Raw genomic sequence first — 21,815 nt, 5'->3', positions numbered from 1 at the left:
GTATTGAGTCCATCTAGGGAGTTACTCTAAAACTAGTGGTAGAAGCTGTTCTTGAAGCTTGGTGGTACATGCTCTCAGGCTTTTGTATATTCTGCCCGATGGGAAAGGGAGAAGAGAGAATGTCCAAGGTGGGAAGGGTCTTTGATTACTTATCCAAGACAGCATTAAGTACAGATGTCCAGCAAGAAGTCTTATAAAAACACAATGATATTTGGAGTAGGCCAAGCCAATTGGTCAGAAATGCTCTGTGCCCTGCAGTCACATTTGCCTGGGGCCTGCCACCTTTAGGGAGGTTGCACCTGAAAGCTCAGTGTAAGATATAGTGTGCTGTTAATGCCATGCCACCAATGAGCAAAGGAAGCTCACTGGTAAATCATGAAATCTAGCCTACAATTAGTTTTATTGATTAACAGGGCTCAATGGAGCCTGATTTACTTATAGGTTAACAGAAGATTACTGTTCGATTCTTCTCCTCTTAAGAGCATTGAGAAGATAAGTGATTCAAAATCGATGCATCAAACACTTTTAATTATTTGTTGATCATTGTAACAAAGTCCCTTCTGTTCATTCCACTATCAAATTTTGTAAAAAAGTATTGAAGTGATTTAAAAGAAAGAAAACATGCATCATCAATCTGCACTGCAGTCAGAATTAATCGGCTGCTCTAAGTCAACTTTCATCAGTATGGTTAGTAACTGTCAGGCTTGCAAATTAGGATAACTTTTCATTGAATTGTTTTCAGTCAACTTTGCTAAACATCAATTATTACATTGCTTCAGATCAATCCCGCACAAAACTGCATTTGAAAGTGCTCAACAATACTCCAGTTTTCTTCCTTTGTGTGTACTATTTTTGAACAGACTTTCTTTTCCCTTACCTTCACTGACTAGTTCACTGTTCTCTGACTGTTTACAGAAGATAATCTTCTCCACCAGCTGGTTATAACTGCACATTCCCACTGCTTTCACTAGATCAGCATTCTATAAAACAGAATTGTCAGCAGAAAGTTAAATTTGTGATTTGCAACAGACTACTAGGCTACATAATCCTCATTTTACATAAATTTAGAACTTCACTCATGCATTAATCCAAGGGTCTAAAGCTTCATAAAACTGAAATCATGAAGAATACAGAGACCAGTGCACACAACGACAATGCTTGTTGTGTCAAGTTCTCTGAAAACATATCTGAATGCACTAAGATGTAAGGAGCAAAAACAAGAACTCAATGGCCTTTTATTGTTCCAGTTCTATGAAACAAATGCATATATCAGGCCTTCCACTTGAATTCGCTATTCCACTGTGACTTATTAGTCTGTGGCACTAAAATAATGCATGAGGAACTCCATCTGATCTTCTGTCTGAGCACGCTGGAGCCCACTGGATTCAAAAACAAATTCTATACCTTTAAATTATTTGAGCCCTCTGTCTCCATCAGCTGTCTATCAATGATATTGGCTCAGCTTATTTGTTACCCCTTCTCACTTTACTTTTCATCCCCACCCCCCACCAATCTGACAGTGGAGTTCACGCCCAACCCGACCCTCATGACATGGTTTCACACTCAGCTATTTACAATATCTACATATTTCTATCAACATTCTCAACCCTCAACTGCTCACTTACTCATTGATCAGAAAACCTCACTGCAGCTTTACCATACCTTAGGCATCACTTTTACTCCACCTTCCTAATAGCTTAAGCAAGCTTCTTTACTCTCCTTCAACCTGAAATATCAGCCATTTCTCTGCCTGCAGATGTTGTCTGGACCAGCTGAATACTTCCAGCATTTGCTGTTTTTATTCTTTTAATACATTAGCATTTATTACCCACCTATTGTCTTCTCTTTTAACAAAATAGGCCCTCCCCATTTTCCCCATCTTAGCCTCTCAATTTTGTACACCTTGATTAAACTCTCCTCAGTGTCCTCTGTTGCAAACAATTCAAACCTGCCCAAACATTCCTCCTCATCTTTGTTCCAGCTCTGTTGAGAACAATGTTTTTGTAACAAAGTGCCAGAACTGTGTCCGAGCTATGTCCACAATAGCATTTACTACTTTGCCTAGCATGACCTTCCCCAGACTTGTATTCTATATGTCTAAACATCAAGTTCCATTCAGGTGTCCATAGACAGGAACACAAAGTCTCCCTGACCTAGGGTTTCCAAAAATATTATGACATATCCCACTTTAGGAAGAGATACAAAAATCATGGGAGTATTTCTTTCCTGTACTTCCAACATATGCCATGGGAACATTAATGGGAATTGCCAAGATATCCTAGCAGGGAGGTTTGCTAGTGCTACATGGTGAGGATGAAGACTCTAAAAATAAACCAGGAAATTATAAGCCGGAGAGCCTGACATCAGTTCTGGGAACGTTTGAGTTAAGTTTGGGTAGGTATATAGATGGTATGAGTATGGAGGGCTATGGTCCAGGTGCAGGTCAATGGGAGTAGGCAGTCTTAATGGTTTTGGCATGGACTAGATGGGCCAAAGAGTCTGCCTCTGTGCTGTACTTTTCTATGACTCTAAGATAAACAGAATGATTGCTAGTAGCACAAGCCAGTTTACCCTATTGACCTAGAAGCTTTGTATAGGCTGTACTTGAAGACTTGCTCAAGGCCTTGACTCTCACCCTGCTTTCTTCCCAATCCAAGGAGTCCACACAATGATGGGGCTCAGCACCAGTTTATCCTGTGCAAAGCTTTCACTAGCACTAACCACAATTTCAGAGTTTGTTTAAAAAGCTGCACAATGGATTCCAAGATTCTTTGAAAATACTGTCCCTTACATGGCCTTACTCTCAGGTGTTTACTCTTGTTAGAAGTAAGATATGTACATTAGCTTGAATGGAAAGTAGCTTTTGTGGGTAGAGAGGAAGGAAATGTGACCATCTTCCTGAACCAAATAATCAATTATGTTCAATTGCCATTTCGACCCTTTTTTAAGCTAGGTTTCAGTAAAGCTACACTATCATTCATTCACATATTTGTGCCCTTGGATCATTTTCTACAAGAGTTAAATTGAAGTAAAATTTAAAACACTCCAAAGTTACCTGATGACTTTCTTCCACCTTTTGCTCCTACCACCAGCACGATTTGCTTTAATCATTTGTCTTCCGTCTACAAACCCCATTTCCAGAAAAGTTGGGATATTTTCCAAAATGCAATAAAAACAAAAATCTGTGATGTGTTAATTCATGTGAATCTTTATTTAACTGAAAAAGTACAAAGAAAACATTTTCAATAGTTATACTGACCAACTTAATTGTATTTTGTAAATATACATAAATTTTGAATTTGATGGCTGCAACACACTCAACAAAAGTTGGGACAGAGGCATGTTTACCATTGTGTTACATCACCTTTCCCTTTAATAACACTTTTTAATCGTTTTGGAACTGAGGATACTAATTGTAGTAGATTTGCAATTGGAAATTTTGTCCATTCTTGCTTGATATAAGACTTCAGCTGCTCAACAGTCCGTGGTCTCCGTTGTCTGATTCTCCTCTTCATGATGCGCCATACATTTTCAATAGTAGATAGGTCTGGACTGGCAGCAGGCCAGTCAAGCACACGCACTCTGTCTACAAAGCCACACTGTTGTAGCCCGTGTAGAATGTGGTCTGGCATTGTCCTGCTGAAATAAGCATGGACGTCTCGGGAAAAGACGTCGCCTTGATAGCAACGTATGTCTCTCTAAAATCCTAATATTCGCCCCAGAGTCAATGGTACCTTCACATACATGCAACTCACCCATGCCGTGGGCACTGATGCACCCCCATACCATCACAGATGTTGGCTTTTGCACCTTTCGCTGATAACAATCAGGATGGTCGTTTTCATCTTTGGCACGGAGAACTCGATGCCCGTTTTTTCCAAAAACTAGCTGAAATGTGGACTCATCTGACCTCAGCACACAGTTCCACAGTCTTTCAGTCCATCTGAGATGAGTTCGGGCCCAGAGAACTCGCCAGTGTTTCTGCATAGAGTTGACGTATGGCGTCCTCCTTGCATAATACAGTTTCAAGTTGCATTTCTGGATGCAGCGACAGACTGTGTTAAGTGACAATGGTTTTCTGAAGTATTCCCAAGCACAGGTGGCTATAATTGTCACAGTAGCATGACGGTTTCTTAGGCAGTGCCGCCTGAGGGCTCGAAGATCACGCGTATTCAACAGTGGTTTCCCACCTTGCCCTTTACACACTGAGATGTCTCTGAATTCTCTGAATCTTTTCACAATATTATGTACTGTAAATGTTGAAAGACCTAAATTCTCTGCAATCTTGCGTTGGGAAATGTTCCTTTTGAACTAACAAACAATTCTCTCACGAATTTTGGCACAAAGGGGTGAGCCACGACCCATCCTTGCTTGCAAAGACTGAGCCTTTGATGGACGCTACTTTTATACCCAGTCATGATACCTCACCTGCTACCAATTAGCCTGCTTAATGTGGAGTCTTCCAAACTGAATATTCTGTGCACTTTTCAATCTTATTTTAACTCTGTCCCAACTTTTGTTGAGTGTGTTGTAGCCATCAAATTCTAAATTTGTGTACATTTACAAAATACAATTAAGTTGGTCAGTAAAACTATTGAAAATCTTTTCTTTGTACTTTTGTCAGTTAAATAAGGGTTCATGTGAATTAACATATCACAGATTTTCGTTTTTATTGCATTTTGGAAAATATCCCAACTTTTCTGGAAATGGGGTTTGTATGTCTCTTTCCTTCTGAAACTACGAATTCCCAATATCCTTATTGATCCTTCAGAGAAGCACTAAAAACTTTCTTCAAGGACATTGATCTCAGTTCTGTTAGGATACTGTCACATGGTTTGTAGATTCTACTTCCCCCATTTCTAAAGCCGTCCTTTTTGTCTCAGCTCTCAAAACACACAGTCAACATCAACATCCTGTTTCTGCACTTACTGAGATGTGCCAACAGTAATACCCTGGAGATTTCTGACCATGAGATGGGAGAAGAATTAGGCTATTTGGCCCATTGAGTCTGCTCCGTCATTCCATCATGGCTGATTTATTATCCCTCTCAACCCCATTCTCCTGCCTTTTCCTAATAACCTTTGGTGTCCAGGCTAATCAAAAACCTATTAAACTCTGCTTTAAATATAGCTAAATACCTCCACAGCAATAAATTCCACATTCATTACTTTCTGACTAAAGAAATTCTTCCTCATCCCTATTCTAAATGGATATCCCTCTATTCTGAGACTGTGCCCTCTGGTCCTCGACTCACCCACTATAGGAAACACACCCTCTCCACATCCATTCTATCTAGACATTTCAAAATTCAATAGGTTTCAATGAGATTCTTTCCCCCCCCATCCTTCTAAACTCCAGTGAGTACAGACTCAGAACCATCAAATGCTCCTCATACATTAACCCTTTAATTCCCAGAATAATTCTTGTGAACATCCTGTAGACCTTTTCCAATGCCAGTACATCTTTTTGTTACATAAGGAACCCAAAACTGGCCACAATACTCCAAGTGTGGTCTGACCACGGCCTTACAAAGACACATTACATCCTTGCTCTTATATTCTAGTTCTCTCAAAATGAATGCTAACATTGCATTTATCTTCCTTACTACCGACTTAAACTGCAAGTTAACCTTTACAGAATCTGCACGAAGACTCAAGTCCCTCTGGACATCTGATTTTTCAACGTTCTCCTCATTTAGAAAATAGTCTACACCTTTATTCCTTCTACCAAAGTGTGTGACCACATACTTCCCTACACTACATTCCATCTGCCACTTCTTCATCCATTCATAATCCAAGTACTTCTGCAATCTCCCAGCTTCCTCAACACCACCTGCCCCTCCAACTATTTTCATATCATCTGTAAACCTGGACACAAAGCCATATCAATTCCATCATCCCAATCACTGACATACAATTTGAAAAGAACCAATGCCAAAAATGAGCCCTGCGGAACACCACCGGTCACCAGCAACCAACTAGAAAAAGTCCTCTTTATTCCCACTCTTAGCCTCCTGCCAGTCTGCTCTTCTATCCATGCTACTATCTCTCCTGTAATACCATGGGCTCTTGTTAAGTAGCCTCATGTACGGCAACTTGTCAAATGCCTTCTGAAAATCCAAGTAAACAATATCCACTGACTCTCCTTTGTCAACCTTGCCTGTTATTTCCTCAAAGAATTCTAGCAGATTTGTCAGGCATAAGTACTATTTAAGAAAACCACGCCGACCTATGTGCCGCCAAATATCCCAAAACCTCATCCTTAATAATAGATTCCAACATCTTCCCAACCACTGAAGTCAGGCTAACTGGCCTATAGTTTCCTTTCTTCTGCCTCACTCCATTCTTAAAGCGTGGAATGACATTTTCAATTTTCTACTCCTCTGGAACCATTCCAGGACCTGATGATTCTTGGAAGATGATTACTAATGCTTCCACAATCTCTTCGGCTACCTCTTTCAGAGCCCTGGGAAGTAGTCCATTTGGTCTACTTACTTTCAGACTTTTCTGCCTCCCAAGCATCTTCTCATCAGTATTAGCAACAAGAAATACTGTTTTTAAAATATATTTCCTTGGTGCAAATAATAACTAACAATTGTATTTTCAAATATTTGTTGCAGAAGCAGCAATGACACCATTATTAAGAGTAATTCATGCATAAGCAAATGCAGTTCTAATGATCTAAATTATTAGCTTCAGAGCGCAATGCATTTGAAATTAAAATCAAATAATAGCCATTACAACATTCAAAGAGCACCCCACTGCACAAACTGAACTGCTCAAGAAATTTAATATAGCAAAATATCAGTGACGTCTTAAATTTCCTTCATGAACAAGAGAAAATCTGCATATACTGGAATTCCAAGCAACACACACAAAATGCTGGAGGAACTCAGCAGGCCAGACAACACCTTTGGGAAAATGTACAGCTAATATTTCAGGCCAAGACCATCCTGATGAAGGGTCTTGGCCTGAAATGTCAAATGTACTCTTTTCCATAGATGTTGCCTGGCCTCCTGAGTTCCTCCAGCATTTTGTGTGTGTTGCTCAAAGTTTTTTTTAAATTTCTTCAAGTGGTAATTTATCTGAAATTGAGATTACAGCTCCTCAAAGAAACTAAGAAGTATCCCAAAGTTCTTGGTGTGCTAGACTTGTCAAAACTAAAGGTTCTTGAACAATTGTAAAATTTTCAGCAGCCTATACCCTGAGAACCAGAGGAATGTTCATTAAGATATGACATTGGAGCAAATTAGGCCATTCAGCTTATCGCATCTGCTCCACCATTTCGACATGACTGATCCATTTCCCTCTCAACCCCATTCTCCTGCCTTCACACCCTAAATTAATAAAGAACCTATCAACCTCCACCTTAAATGCACCCAGTGACCTGGCCTCCACAACCACCTGTGGCAATGAATTCCACAGACTCCTCATTGTTGTTCTAAATGGATGTCCCGCTATTTTGAAGCTGTGCCCTTTGGTCCTAGACACCCCCACCAAAGGAAACATCCTCTCCACATCCACTCTATCTAGGCCTTTCAACATTCGACAGGTTTTGATGAGATCCCCTAATTCTTCTAAATTCCAGCAAGTATAGGCCCAGAGCCTTCAATCGCTACTCATATGAATCAGAATTGTAATCAGAATCAGATTTATTATCACTGGCAAGTGTCATGAAATTTGTTAACTTAGCAGCACCAGTTCAATGAAATACATAATACAGAAAAAATAATAATAAATAAATCAATTACTGTATAGGTACATTGAATAGTTTAAAAATCGTGCAAAAACAAATAATATACATTTAAAGAGTGAGGTAGTGTTCAGGGGTTCGTTGCCCATTTAGGAGTCGGATGACAGAGGGGAAGAAGCTGTTCCTGAATCGGTGAATGTGTGCCTTCAGCCTTCTGTATCTCCTACCTGATGGTAACAGTGAGAAACAGGCATGCCTTGGGTACTCGGGGTCCTTAATAATGGATGCTGCCTTTTTGAGACACCCATCCTTGAAGATGTCTTGGATAACTCTTTCATTTCCAAAATCATTCTCCTGCACTTCCTTTAAACCCTCTCCAAATGTCAGCACATCCTTTCTTAAGTAAGGGGCCCAAAACTGTTCACAATACTTCAAGTGAGGCCTCACCAGTTCCTTATACAGCCTTAGCATTACATCCCAGACTATTTGAAATGAATACCAACACGCATTCACCTTCCTCACCACCGATTCAAACCGCAAATTAACTTTTAGGGAATCCTGCACCTCGGATTTTTGAATTTTCTCCCCATTTAGAAGATAGTCTATGTTATTATTCTGTCTACAGAAGTACATGACCATACACTTCTCAACACTATTTTCCATCAGCCACCTCTTTGCCCATTTTCCTAATCTAAGTCCTTCTGCAGCCTCCCTTCTTCCTCAACACCATCTGCCTCTCCACCAATTGTAGTATCATGCACAGGTAAATTTAAGAACAGGCAAATTGCCTTTCAATTACACAAGTTAGCAACAACAAAAATTGCCTCACAATTATAGTGAATCTGCATCAGTTCAAACAGTGGCCACTTTATTACTTACACCTGCACATCAGCTCGTTAATGCAAATAGCTGTTCTTTCAATCATGTGGCAGCAACAGAGGTTCAGTTGTTGTTCAGATCAAACATCAGTTTGTGCAGAAATGTAATCCAAGTGTCTTTGACCATGGAATGACTGGTGGTGTCAGGTTTGAGTATCTCAGAATCTGCTGATCTCGGATTTTCACACATAATAGTCTCTAGAGTTTACAGAGGTTGGTGTGAAAAACAAAGAATATTCAGTGAGCAGCTGTTCTGTGGGCAAAACACCGGGTTAATGAGAGATGTCAAAGGAGACTGGTTCAAGCTAACAGGAAGGTGACAGTAACTCAAACAACCCTGAGTTACAACAGCAGTGTGCAGAACAGCATCCCTGAATGCACATGCTGAACCTTGAAGTGAATGGGCTGCCGTAGCATAAGACCACTGCTGTACCTAATAAAGAGGCCACTGAGTATAATTCATCAAGCTTCTGACATCGGCTTCTCTGTTAAGGTAGCTGCTAGATTGCAGATAACCATGCAGAAAGCAGGAAGAACAGGATTTAACTTGCCAATATTAGCCTTATTTCTGTGTGCTGGAGGTTAACTTGACTTCTCACATTGCCCATCCAAAAGGTGAAAGGAAATAGAAGTCATGGGTAAACATCCATTGGAACAACAATGCATGAAGTGAATTTAAAGAAACATTACAGATTATGCATACTTCAAAGTATTCTCACCTGAGGGTCCACCAGCCATCCATGGTACAGTGCAATATCAAGGAGATCAAATACAATGCACTCGGGTGTATATTCAAATATTCTTACACCAGTAAACTTTACATTTACATCCAATCCCGTCTGCAGTTTGTGTAATATGCACATTGCATCACTCATATTCTGTTTCAGAAAGATAATAGAATTATTAGCATTATAAAACCGTTAAAATTTCAATGTAGATATTGAAATTAGTACATTGCCCAAATTACCATTTATCACAAGAACTTAAGTGTCAAAGATCTATAACCCAAGCTTTACCCACTCTTTACCCACTCTAAACCAACATCCATAAATAATGGCTGGGAAATGGAGAACACCAAAAAAATAGAAAATAGACACACACAACTTATGGAACTGACCACTCATAAGTACAGGTATAACCCCCTCCCACCCCGCCCTTTACAAAGGTAGAGCGTTCCTATGAAACCTTTCTTAAGCTGAAATGGCATAAAGTGAAGAACCATTAATTTATATGGGAAAAATTTTCGTAAAAGTGAAAACCTCTTTGTGATGCCAAAATAGGTTACTAATGTAGGTCTTTTGTAAAAGCGAAGTGGCGTAAAGCGAACATTCGTAAAGTGGGGGACACCTGTACCTGTAGCTTGGACTATGTATTGGTTTCTAAGTGCCACACATTACAATGTGCATGTACCAAGACAAGCTTTTGATTTATGTGACATCCAGGCAGATCAGGCCAAACACAATAATATCAAAGCTGTAGAATAAAATATTGCATTTACAGAGAAAGTGCAGTGGTGGTAGACAGTCCACACAAGGTAGACTGGAAGATCAAGAGGTCATCATTGAGTGTGTGAGGTCTATTTTTAAGTCCTGCAACACTGGAATAAAAAGCTTTCCTCCAGTCTGGTCGTTTATGCTCTTAAGCGTTTTTTAAAATATTCTACCTGACAAGAGAGGGGAGGAGAGAGAAGATAGAATGACCAGGTTGGGAAGGGTCCTTGATTACATTAGCTGCTTTACCAAGGCACCAGGAAGAATGGTCAGCATTAAGGGAAGAGAGGTTGGTTTACATGACGGACCATAATTTCTCGTGGTTTTGGGTACAGCAGTTTTCATACCAATGTGTGTTGCAAGATAGGATGCATCTGTACATTAAAAAAATGATGTTATCTGGGACATGCCAAAATTCCTTAGACTTCAGAGGAAGTAGAGGCATTCCATGTACTTTATTGGCTGTTGTGTCCTTGTGTCTGGACCAGGACAAATTTACATGTAGGAATTTAAAGTTCTCAATCTCAGCACAACTGATAAAGACAGAAGTGTGTGTTCTAGTCTGCTTCCCAAAATCAATGACAAACTTCTTCATTCTGACACTGGGGGAAAGGTTTTTGCCTTAACCCTATACCAATAAACTCTAACCCCTTCCAGTAATTCCCATCATTGCCAAGATACAGCAAAAATCTACCTGCCTCTTCATTAGGCTTCTGCTTCATTTAGTCATCAATGTAAAAGGTGACTTCTGTGGCTCTGTATTCCACCAACTTTAACTTCCAACTGTCCCAAATTTTAAATCATCTTTGACAACTTTTCCACTATTCTACCCAGAAATATTTGCTTCCTTTGGTTTTCTTGTATATTCACTGGTAATGTAAAGTTACTGTGATATGCAACAATGATTAAAATTCAACAAGATATACAGCGGTGCATTAGGAATCACTGCTGCTAACAGATCAAACAACTAGGTTCAATTCTAACCTTTCATATTCTCTTGAGGTGCTCTGCCTTCCTCACACATCCTAATGATGTGCTCACAATTAACTGGTTACAGTAAATTGAAATGACAGGACCCGGGTTCTACAGTGAGGAACGGCCCAGTGCTGGGTCAGATTGAAAAGGCAGCATGGTGGGACCAGAGGTGTGGGGGGAGGACGGTTATGCTCATTGCTCTGTGACAATTACTTGGCTCTGCAATGAACTGAGGCTGTAGCCTGATTCGTGCTTCATGTCTGTGGAGTCACTTTTGTTCTGAATCCTATATGCTTACTTCTATTGTTTGCATACCTTGCTTTTTTTTTCCCTCTGTGCACATTGGATCTTTTTTTTGAAATAGATTCTTTTGGGTTTCTTTGTTTTGTGGTTGCCTATATGGAGATGAATTTCTAGGGTATATAATGTATACCTACTTTTATAATTGGAACTTTAAATTATCTCTGGCCTAGACAGATGGCAGGAGATTCTGGGTGGGGATGGAGGGTATTAATGAATACCCAAGAGAATTAGTTACAGGTAATTAAGTAGATGAACTGAGTTGCCATTGGCTCAGAGCTAAATGGCCTCCTACAACCCAAGAAAATGTGAATGAGATCTTTATCAACACCTATGTACTGCATATTCCTATTCAAATGATTCTTATTAAATTTCAGAATTTCAAAATACTCTGGCGAGTAGAAAAGCTTAGGATATTTACAATTAATGATGGAGTTCATCATTAGATACAAAGAAATTTCATAGTGCAGGGATTAATAAGTGCCTCAATTTCCACTTATAGATAGGCTAAATAGACGATGAGATAAAGAACATACAGTAATTGCCAGCAACTCATCAGCTCAGCTATGCTGTCCATGCTTCACAACTCAGCCAAAACAAGTTACTTAATAAGCTATGTGTCTCTATTATTTAGTTCCAGTTTTCTTGGTCCAGAATGGCTATAAATCAATAGATAATGAAGCTCATAAGTTTACAGAAAACAAAATGATTAAACTCTAAATGAGGGATAACTTGATAGAAGTGAATGAGACATAGAATAAATAGCCAGCACCTTTTCCCATGACAGAAATCACTTATACATGAGAGAATAATTTTTAAGATGATTGGAAGAAAGTATAGTGGGAATACCAGAGATAAGTTTTTCTTTTACTGAGAGAATGGGTAGGTGCACGGAACATGCTGTCTGGGTGCTGGTAGGGGGTAATTCACAAGGGTCATTTAAAAGACTCTTAGATAGGCACATGGATGAAAGAAATATGGAGAGCTATGTGGGAGGTAAGTGTTAGTTTGATCTTGGAGTAGTTACAAGGTCAGCACGACATCATAGACCAAAGGGCCTATAGTATTCTGTGTTCTATATTAATCCATTTCCCAGAATAAAAACACTGGGTTTTCAATATTAGTCACCATAGTTTCTGATTTATGCCTTTTGCAAACTACCAGCATTATATGCCTGAAATGAACAAACCAGTAGAGGAATTTAGTGAGTTGAGCAGCATCTCTGAGGAAAAGGAAATAGTCAACATTTTGGGTCGAGACTCTGCATCTGGATTGAGTGGAAAGGGAGAAGAGATGAGACAGGAGCTGGTAGGTGATAGGTTGACTAAGGAGGGTTAAACATTGATGGGCAGATGAGAGAAGGGAAAGGCTGGACTTTGACGAGAGAACCACATCAGTGGTAGGTGGAAGACGACAAAGAGCAAAAGCGAGAAGGGAGGGAAGATTGAAAATGGAAAAGGGGTGATAAATAAAGGGTGATAAATGGAAACACAAGGGCTACAAGTGCTGGAATTTATAAGGAAGGAAGCACAAATGGAACTTAATCTAGGGGAGGAAAACCCAAGCTAGAATATCACCCAGCTCACAGGGTAGAGGGGAGTTAGACAGAGTAAAAGTGATAGGGGATTCTATAGTTAGGGAGACAGATAGGAGATTCTGTGGCCAAAAAAGACACCAGGATGGTTTGTTGCCTCTTCAGTGCCAAGGTCAAAGATGTCTCAGAGCAGTTACGGAACATTCTCACAGGTGAAGGCAAGCAGCCACTGGCATAGTGCACATTGACAGCAATATTGTCAGTAGAAAGGATGAACTCCTGCGCAGTGAGAATGACTGAGGGAAGATGCTAGAAAACAGGACGTCTGGATTACTCTCAGAGCCAAGGGCTATAAGGTTAGGAAAATAGAAAGACAGAATAAAATAGAACACATGGCTGAGGAGTTGGTGTAGGAGGAAGGGCATAAGATTTTTGGATCATTGGGTTCTCTTCCAGGGAAAGTGGGACCTGTACAAAACAGACTGTTTGGACTCGAATCGTAAGGAAACTAATACCCTAACAGGAAGATTTGTTAGTGCTGCACAGTGGGTTAAAATTAGAGTTGCAGGGGAGTGGGAACCAGAGTGCCACAACAGTTATAGTGGAGAGGTTGTGGAGACAGATATTGGTAAGACCTCAACAAAGTTAGGTTGAACATAATGCAACAATGTCCTGAGCTGCATAAATTTCAATGCAAGTAGTATCATAGGAAAAGCAGATGAGCTCAGGGCATGGATCAACACAAGAAATTATGATATTGTAGCCATTAATGAGACTTGGTTGCAGGATGGGTAGGACTGGCAGCTCAATATTCCATAGTTCTGATGTTTTCAACGTGACAGAGTGGGAAGGGATTAAAGGAGGAGGGGTGCTGTTACTTGTCAGGATAAATGTCTTGACAGTGCTCGTCTAGTGAAACATTATGGATCGAACTGAGGAAGAAGGAAGGTATGTCCACATTAATGTGGCCATATTATAGACCAGCTAATAGTCCAAAGTATTTAGAGGAACAAATTTGTAGAGAGATTGCGGACTGTTGCAAGAAACAAGGTTGCCGTAGTAAGAGATTTTAACTTCCCACATATTGACAGACTCCAATAGTGTAAAAAGACTAGATGTCAAATGTGTTCAGGAAAGGTTCCTTAATCAGTACATACAAGTCCCAATAAGAGTGTGCGATACTTGATCTGCTATTAGGAAGTAAAACAGGGCAGGTGACAGAAGTTTGTGTAGTGGAACACTTTGCTTCTAGTAATCCCAAGGCCATTAGTTTCAAAGTAAATAAGCGTCAAAGAATCTACCCTGAATTATCAAATTTTACTGTAACAGAATTTCATCACCAATTTACTATGAGAGACTTTACTCTGTTAGGGAATAGAAATAAAGATACAGACCTCGGTATAAGGTTAACCCTTTAATACGTGATCATAGGGAGCCTTTGTCTTACGACTCTGCCGATGTCAGGTTACATCTTAAACCTATACAGTAAATTTTGGGCAATAGCCAATAGCTAAACGTATTTGGTCCTCGATTTCAAGTAGCACTTGTTAGGTGTCAGCAAGTCTACAAAATTAGAATTGCACAGCTATAGTCAGTTCCTCTATCAGCTAGACAATCTCGGACAAAAGTTAACAATACCTCATCACTGGCATGATCTACTGCTAGCTATTGTTAGCTCGCACAAGCAAGGCAGCATCTGCATCTTACCCTGTCACCCTCATGATCCAAGTCTTAGGCAATATGTAGCTGGTCAAGCATGACAACAAAATTTAATTCAAAATTAAAATTTTCTCTTAATTTTCTTCCACATATGCAAAAAGTAGGTCTGGTCCGCAGGTTGAGATCGTAAATTGGAGATAGGCTAACTTTGGTTATATCAGAAATGATCCAGCAAGTGTGGACTGGGGCAGGCTGTTTTCCGGCAAAAGTGTACTTGGTAAGCGGGAGGTCTTCATGACTGACATTTTAAGAGTACAAAGCTTGTATGTGCCTGTCAGAATAAAAGTTAAAGACAACAGGTGTAAGGATCCCCGGTTTTCAAGAGATATTGAGGGCCAGGCTCAGAAAATAAAGGAGGTACAGAGCAGGTAGGAACAAATGGAGTATAAGAAATGCAAGAAAACACTTAAAGAAATCAGGAAGTCTAAATGAAGGTATGAATTGACCTAGCAAAAAGGTAAAGGAGAATCCTAAGCAATTGTACAGAAATGTTAAGAGCAAAAAGGATTGCAAGGGACAAAATTGATCTTCTGGAAGATAAGAATGGTATTCCATGTGTGAAGCCAAAATACAAGGGTGAGATCTTTTATATAATTTTTTTGCATCTGTATTTACTCAGGAGACAGACACAGAGCCTAGAGAAGTGAGGCAAAGCAGCATCAACTTCATAGACTCATACAGATTACAGAGGAGAAGGTGTTTGCTGTCTTGAGTCTTAGAATGGATAAATCCCCAGGGCCTGACAAGGTGTTTCCTTGGACCTTGGTGGAGGTAAGTACAGAAATTGCAGGTGCCCTAGCAGAGATATTTAAATCATCCTTAACGGCAGGTTAGATACCAGAGGATTGAAGGATAACCAACGCTATTCCACTGTTTAATACTAAAAATAATCCTGTACCCAGAAGACTGATGTACAGGATTAATGGTCAGTCAGTTACTTAAGAGTGTGGATGAACAAAGGGACCTTAGGGTTCAAATCCATACATCCCTCAAGGTCTCTGCGCAGGTTGATAGGGTAGTTAAGAAGGCCTATGGAATGCTAGGCTTCATTAACAGGGGGACTGAGTTCAAGAGTAGAGAGGTCATGTTGCAACTCTACAAATCTCTGGTGAGACCGCACTTAAGAGTATTGTGTTCAATTCTGGTCACCTCATTATAGGAAGGATGTGGAAGCTATGGAGAGGGTGGAGAGGAGATTTACCAGGATGTTGGCTGGTTTGGAGAACAAGTCATATGAAGCAAGGTTAGCAGAGCTGGGACTTTTCTCTTTGGAGCATAGAAGAATGAGAGGGGACTTGATAGAGGTCTACAAGATTATGAGAGGCATAGATAGGGTGGATAGTCAGTACTTGTTTCCCAGGGCACCAATAGCAAACACCAGAGGGCATATGTACAAAATTAAGGGAGGGAAGTTTAGGGAGATATCAGGGTTAAGTTTTGTTTTTGTTTTTTTTTGTTTTTTTACAGAGGGTTGTGAGTGCCTGGAATGACTTGCCAGGGATGGTGGTGGAGGCTAAAACATTAGGGGTATTTAAGAACGTCTTGAACAGGCACATAGATGAAAGAAAAATGGAGGGTTATGGGGTAATGTGGGTTTAGTACTTTTTTTAAGGATTATATGGGTTGGCACAACATGGAGGGCTGAAGGGCCTGTACTGTGCTGTAGTGTTCTAATACAGAAAATTACAGGCCAGTGAGCCTAATATTAGTTGTGGGAAGGTTATTGGAAGCTATTCCAAGAAATAAGGTAAGTATTCTGATAGACACCAACTGATTAAGGACATGGTTTCACGTGTGGTAGGTCATGTCCAACCAGCCTTAAAAGTTTTTTGAGAAAGTTACCAGGAAAATTGATGAAGGCAAAACAGTGGATGTTGCCCATATGGACTTTAGTAAGGCATTTGACAAAGTTCCACATGGGAGGTTGCTCAAGAAGCATTCAAGATGAGTTATTAAATTAGATTAGACATTGGGGGAAGCCCAAGAGTGGTTGTAGATGATTATTTCTCTGACTAGCCTGTGACTAGTGGAGTACCACAGGATTCTGTGCTGTTATTGTTATTAGTCATCTATAGTCAATCTGGATGATAATGTGGTTAACTGGATCAGCAAATTTACAGATAATACCAAGATTGGGACTGTAGTGGACAGCAAGGAAGGCCATCATGGCTTTTAGTGGTATCTAGCTAGAAAAATGGACAGAAAAATGGCAGATGGAATTTAACGCACATAAGTGTGAGGCATTGCACTTTTGTAGAACCAACCAGGATAGCTCTTACACAGTGAACGATAGAGCACTAAGGAGTGTGGTAGAACAAAGGGATCTGTGAATAGACGTCCATAATTCATTGGAAGTGGCACCACAGGTAGATAGGGTCATAAAGAACACTTTTGACACATTAGCCTTTATAAATCAAAGCATTGAGTATAGGAGATGGGATTTTACACTGAAGTTGTATAGGACATTGATGAGGTTTAACTTGGAGTATTGTGTGCAGTTTTGGCACCTACCTACAGGAAAGATGTAAACAAGGTTGAAAGGGTACAGAGAAAATTTACAAGGATGATGCTGGGTCTGGAAGACACCAGTTATAAGGAAAGATTGAATAGGTTAGGATTATTCCTTGGAACATAGAAGATTGAGAGGAGATTTGATATATATAAAATTACGAGGGGCATAGAAAGGGTAAATGAAAGCAGGCTTTCTCCAGAGGTTGGGTGGGACAACAATCAGAAGTCATGGGTTAAGAGTAAAAGGTGAAAAGTTTAAAGGGACCACAAGGGGAAAGTTCTTCATTGAGGGAGTCGTGAGAGTGAGGAATGAGCTACCAGCTCAAGTGGTGCATGTGAGTTTAACTTCAATGTTTAAGCGAAGTTAGGATAGGTATAAGAATGGTAAGGGTATAGAGGACTGTTTCCTGGTAGAGCTCAATGGGAGCAGGCGGTTTAAGTGGTTTGGCAGCACAGACTAAATGGGCCGAAGAGCCTGTGTCTGAGCTGTACATTTCTATGACTCTATAACTGGCTCTATTCCTGGATAATTGGAATCTTTTTTGGGTCAGGAATGGCTTGTATAATCGGTGTGGGCTGCACCTTAACTGGACAGGATAGAAGTCTGAGTGAATAAGTTAGTAAGTTTAGTAAGTTTGCAGATGACTCAAAGATTGGTGATATTGTGGATATCGTAAAAGAATGCCAAAGGATTCATTCAACAGGATATAAATCAGTTGCTGGTATGGGCAGAGAAATTACAAATGGAATTTAATCCAGCCAAGTGTGAGATATTGTACTTGCTCCCAAAGTGCAAAGGAAAAGTACATAGTAAACAGAAAGATCCCAAACAACTTTGATAGTATAGTAACTTGGCATCTAAATCCATAGTTCCTTTAACTAGCTTACTGATCTAACCAATGATATATTTCAGAGTACTGTGGAATGTTTAACAAAAATTACTGATTTTCTTCCTATTTATAATTGATTTTTAAAATGGTCTAAGTATATTTATTACGAACTGAATGCACTAAACAAACTGGTGCTAACATTCCAGACAATTAAAGAAAAAAATTTGCAGAAGTCCATATCCCAGCAAACTCATTTTACCTACTTTTCCATTTCCAGATCCAGATAAACCATAATAAGACTACTCTGTACATGAAAGAAACCTGGGAAAGCAACATGACAAACATTGCTCTGGAGTCATCAGTATATTTTAAAGTATTTTTCAGATCCAGGTGAGAGACTTCATATAGTACTTTCAGCAGAAAATGGATTCCCAGCCACTCCAAGAATAACATTTTCTTAATGTTTTTAAAGCATGATGGGGTATATCTCAACATACAGTGGATTCCAGTTAATTGGGACACATTAGGAACAGAACATTTTGGCGCTGTTAAGCAGATACTCCAATTAGCCGAAATTTCATGGAAATAGTTTAAAAAGGTAAAAGAAGATAAAGTACCATTTAACTGAGAAACAAATTATGTATTTAAATGAAATACAGAACAAATTAAAACATTTCAACACTACAACAGTACTATAAAACTGTGCATTAGTTCATAATAGTTATTGATGGAAGAATTACACCGCCATGCTCCTTTGATTGACTGTAAACAAATAAAATCAGCACAAGCACCTAGTGTACACAATGGATTGCCTTCATACAATTTTCAACAATTACAACTTCCATTTCTTCATTTTATTTGCAATGTTCAAGATGAGTGTCAATACCGTGAAATTTTTCAGAGTTCCTAACTTGAAGTAGTGAAATGGTTTCATTTTAACTCCTGGTCGTCTCTGGTATCTCCAAGCCTGAATGCTTGAAACCACAGTGAACAAAACAGTTCGGAAATGTCTTACTGCTTATTTCTTGCCAACTACCAGTGACAAAAATTGCTGCTCTTTGAACACGAGCACACACAACTGATACCATTTAAAAACTGTTTGCTGTAGGCACAGTGTAGTGCTTAATGGCCACACAAGTGCATATTTCTGACACTAGTTAGAAACCGGCAACAATCTCCTGCCCCGATCAGGTGGCATAATGACCCAAATAAATGAAGGGAATCAAAGGTTCAAAGGTCAAATTTAACATCAGAAAAATATATACAATATACATCCTGAAATGCTTTTTCTTCGCAAACATCCATGAATACAGAGAAGTGCCCCAAAGAATGAACGACAGTTAAACATGAGAACCCCAAAGTGCCCCCCAGCTCCCCCCGTGCGTAAGCAGCAGTAAGCAATGATCCCCCCTTCCCCCCACCAGCAAAAAGGAACACTCATTGGTACCATCACGAGCCCAAGCACGAGCTAAGCAATAGCAAAGACACAGACCAAAGTTACCCCAATAGCTTCGCATTTCATCCGAAATTCGGCAAACCACAGGTTCTCTCTCTCTGGCAAGGGAGAGGGAGGTGTCCCCAATTTTCAGCTATTTTCTCAATTAGTTTTTGATCTTTAAGAGTTTTCCCAAATAAGCGACTTCCTTGATTAACCCTTGGCCTAATTAACTGGAATCCACTATATTAAACTCAACCCATCTTCCAACAAATACACTAACTTACAATAATCTCTCCAAGCGACCTTTTGCTCTAGTGTCAGCCTACAACTAATTTGCCATGGGGTTTGGAGTTCAAAAGTATTAAAACATGCCCATCCTCTGATAATTCAACAAATGCACAAGTGATTTTTAAAATTCAATATACCCAAACTGAAACAATTATACATCTTAACACTAAATAGTTAAGTCATAGAAAGAATGGTCAATCAAATAATTTGTGAATAAAATCTATGATTCTTTTTCCTTTGAGGGCATTTTTGAAATGTAGGACAAATATTACTATGTTGCTATTTGGGGTTTTTTTAAGATCCTTTCTAAGATTCCACCTTGTAAAGGAATACAGTCAACAGATTAGTACCTGCTCATAGTTCAGTCTCTGAGCATCTGTGATTTCTTTTGGCTTTGCATCTAGAATATAATCACCTAAGAAAAAAGAAAAAAAATCTTCAGTATTCATTAATAACCACTTTCATATTTTACATCAATTAGGCTCAGGCACTTAAACATTTCTACCTACAATTCCTGAGTTCTATCTTTTCTTCCTCAATCTATTCAAACTTCAATAACAACGATAGGTTGATAAAGAAATCAATGGCACCATGAAGTCCAAAAGACTGGGGTAACATGTGTAAAACTGTCACATTGTCCACCAATATCACTGTAACAATTCAATAATTTTCAGAATTTATCATAAAGCCTATGAAGAAAATTACCAAAATAAATAATGTAGTGGCAAACTCTAACAAATCAATGCCACTGCTGGTCACCCCCACGGACTGTTATCCTTGAATGATGCGCCCTTCAATCAATCCAATAATATTGTTTAAAAAGTCAAAGAAATGAATTCGATCCTGTATTAGCAACTTGCAAAACAAAATCTTGAAGTGATGTAATTAAGCATAATTAAATGTAAATAAGCATTCAACAGAATATGACATCTGTCAGTCCCCAATTCCAAAGTGCTCAGAACAAAGCACAAATACACAACTTCGCTTTTACCACAGCCCCATTCACGATTAGCTACTGTAATACACATGCAGTCCTTATGTTCGGCCAGCATGTGTTAGTCTCGAGGAAGACAGCCTCTGGCCCAGCCAAACCGAGAAATCTCGTTTGTGTGGCTGCTGAGTGGTATGTTGCCCGGTTACAAATCCAAACCACAAAATATCAGACAGTACAACATAAGCAATTAAACAACTGAACTTTATAAATCTTAATCTGACTAGAGGGTTAGTAAAGAATATAAAAAGAAAAGGGCCCATTTTAATGAAACAGCCTAATGTGCACATTGGAGCTCACAAATTCAGCCAGTTGTTTCCCATTGACCTCCTCCGAGTGTCACTGACCTTCAGACCCTTGCTCCTCATCCATGCCATCCAGTGGTCTACCAACTCTCTCCACTCACATCTTCTCTCTTGCCGACCAAAGACCACAAAATCCCTACTCCCAGACCCACAAAGAACAACATCCCTTTCATTGGATAGTATACATTCCAAAGCCTCCATTATCTCTGGTCATAACCCAAACATTGCTGCTACAGAGAAACCATTACCTTTGTAGTGAAACATTACAGAGTGGTCATTACATTAGCAGTGAAACCTTACAGCACGTTACGCAAATAATAAACATGCAGCATGGAATATTATGCATCTCAGCCCCCTAATTATTATAACAACAACTGCACACTACCAAAACACAGGAGAACGATATCTTAACATTCACACATATGTCCTCTTTCAGTTAAGCGGTCTATCCTGGATTGTGACCTTCTCTCGACAAACCAGCTTGTTCATCTTGACTGCATTCAGGGAAATCTGTTGTGAATCACCGCTGCCAAAACTCATCCAAGTGCAAAACTGAAATCCTGTTCAGTGTCAGCTCTGGCTGAGTGTAGTCTCTTCCACCATGGTCTCCTTTCAATGGTCTATTAACAGTCACTTGCAATGGCTCCAATGCTTTACACACATTCAGCAGCTCAATTTCTGGCAAATGAAAATGTTTCAGGTGAGACCAATCCCGAAGATCTCTCTGATGAGGAACATTCCCTTTGTGGACAGGCACACGTTCCTGCGTATAGATGTTTAGCAGTTCACAATAGTCTTCACTATCTAAGCCTGCCACTTTCAATCCTCAAATAACATTGCTACTCACAACCTTTTCTTGACCTA

At 39.6% G+C, this 21,815-nt stretch overlaps 1 protein-coding gene across 4 annotated transcripts in view; it reads right to left on the bottom strand.

The window, feature by feature from the left end:
* The window catches only part of mindy2 (MINDY lysine 48 deubiquitinase 2), an 85,134-nt gene that overhangs the window by 42,651 nt on the left and 20,668 nt on the right, over positions 1–21,815 (bottom strand). For 3 of the 4 annotated variants that reach the window (XM_073032926.1, XM_073032928.1, XM_073032925.1), the window contains exons 3-5: positions 20,006–20,070; positions 9,290–9,448; positions 878–980 (exon numbers count right to left, since the gene is read on the bottom strand). In XM_073032926.1, coding sequence (XP_072889027.1) covers positions 878–980; positions 9,290–9,448; positions 20,006–20,070 — 327 coding nt within the window. The remainder of the gene's footprint in view (positions 1–877; positions 981–9,289; positions 9,449–20,005; positions 20,071–21,815) is intronic. The other variant, XM_073032927.1, reaches the window with a different exon arrangement.

Source organism: Hemitrygon akajei, chromosome 30, assembly GCF_048418815.1.
Source record: "Hemitrygon akajei chromosome 30, sHemAka1.3, whole genome shotgun sequence".
Classification (NCBI taxonomy): domain Eukaryota; kingdom Metazoa; phylum Chordata; class Chondrichthyes; order Myliobatiformes; family Dasyatidae; genus Hemitrygon; species Hemitrygon akajei.
Note: the sequence above shows the minus strand (reverse complement) of the source record. Positions and strands in the feature narration are given on the sequence as shown.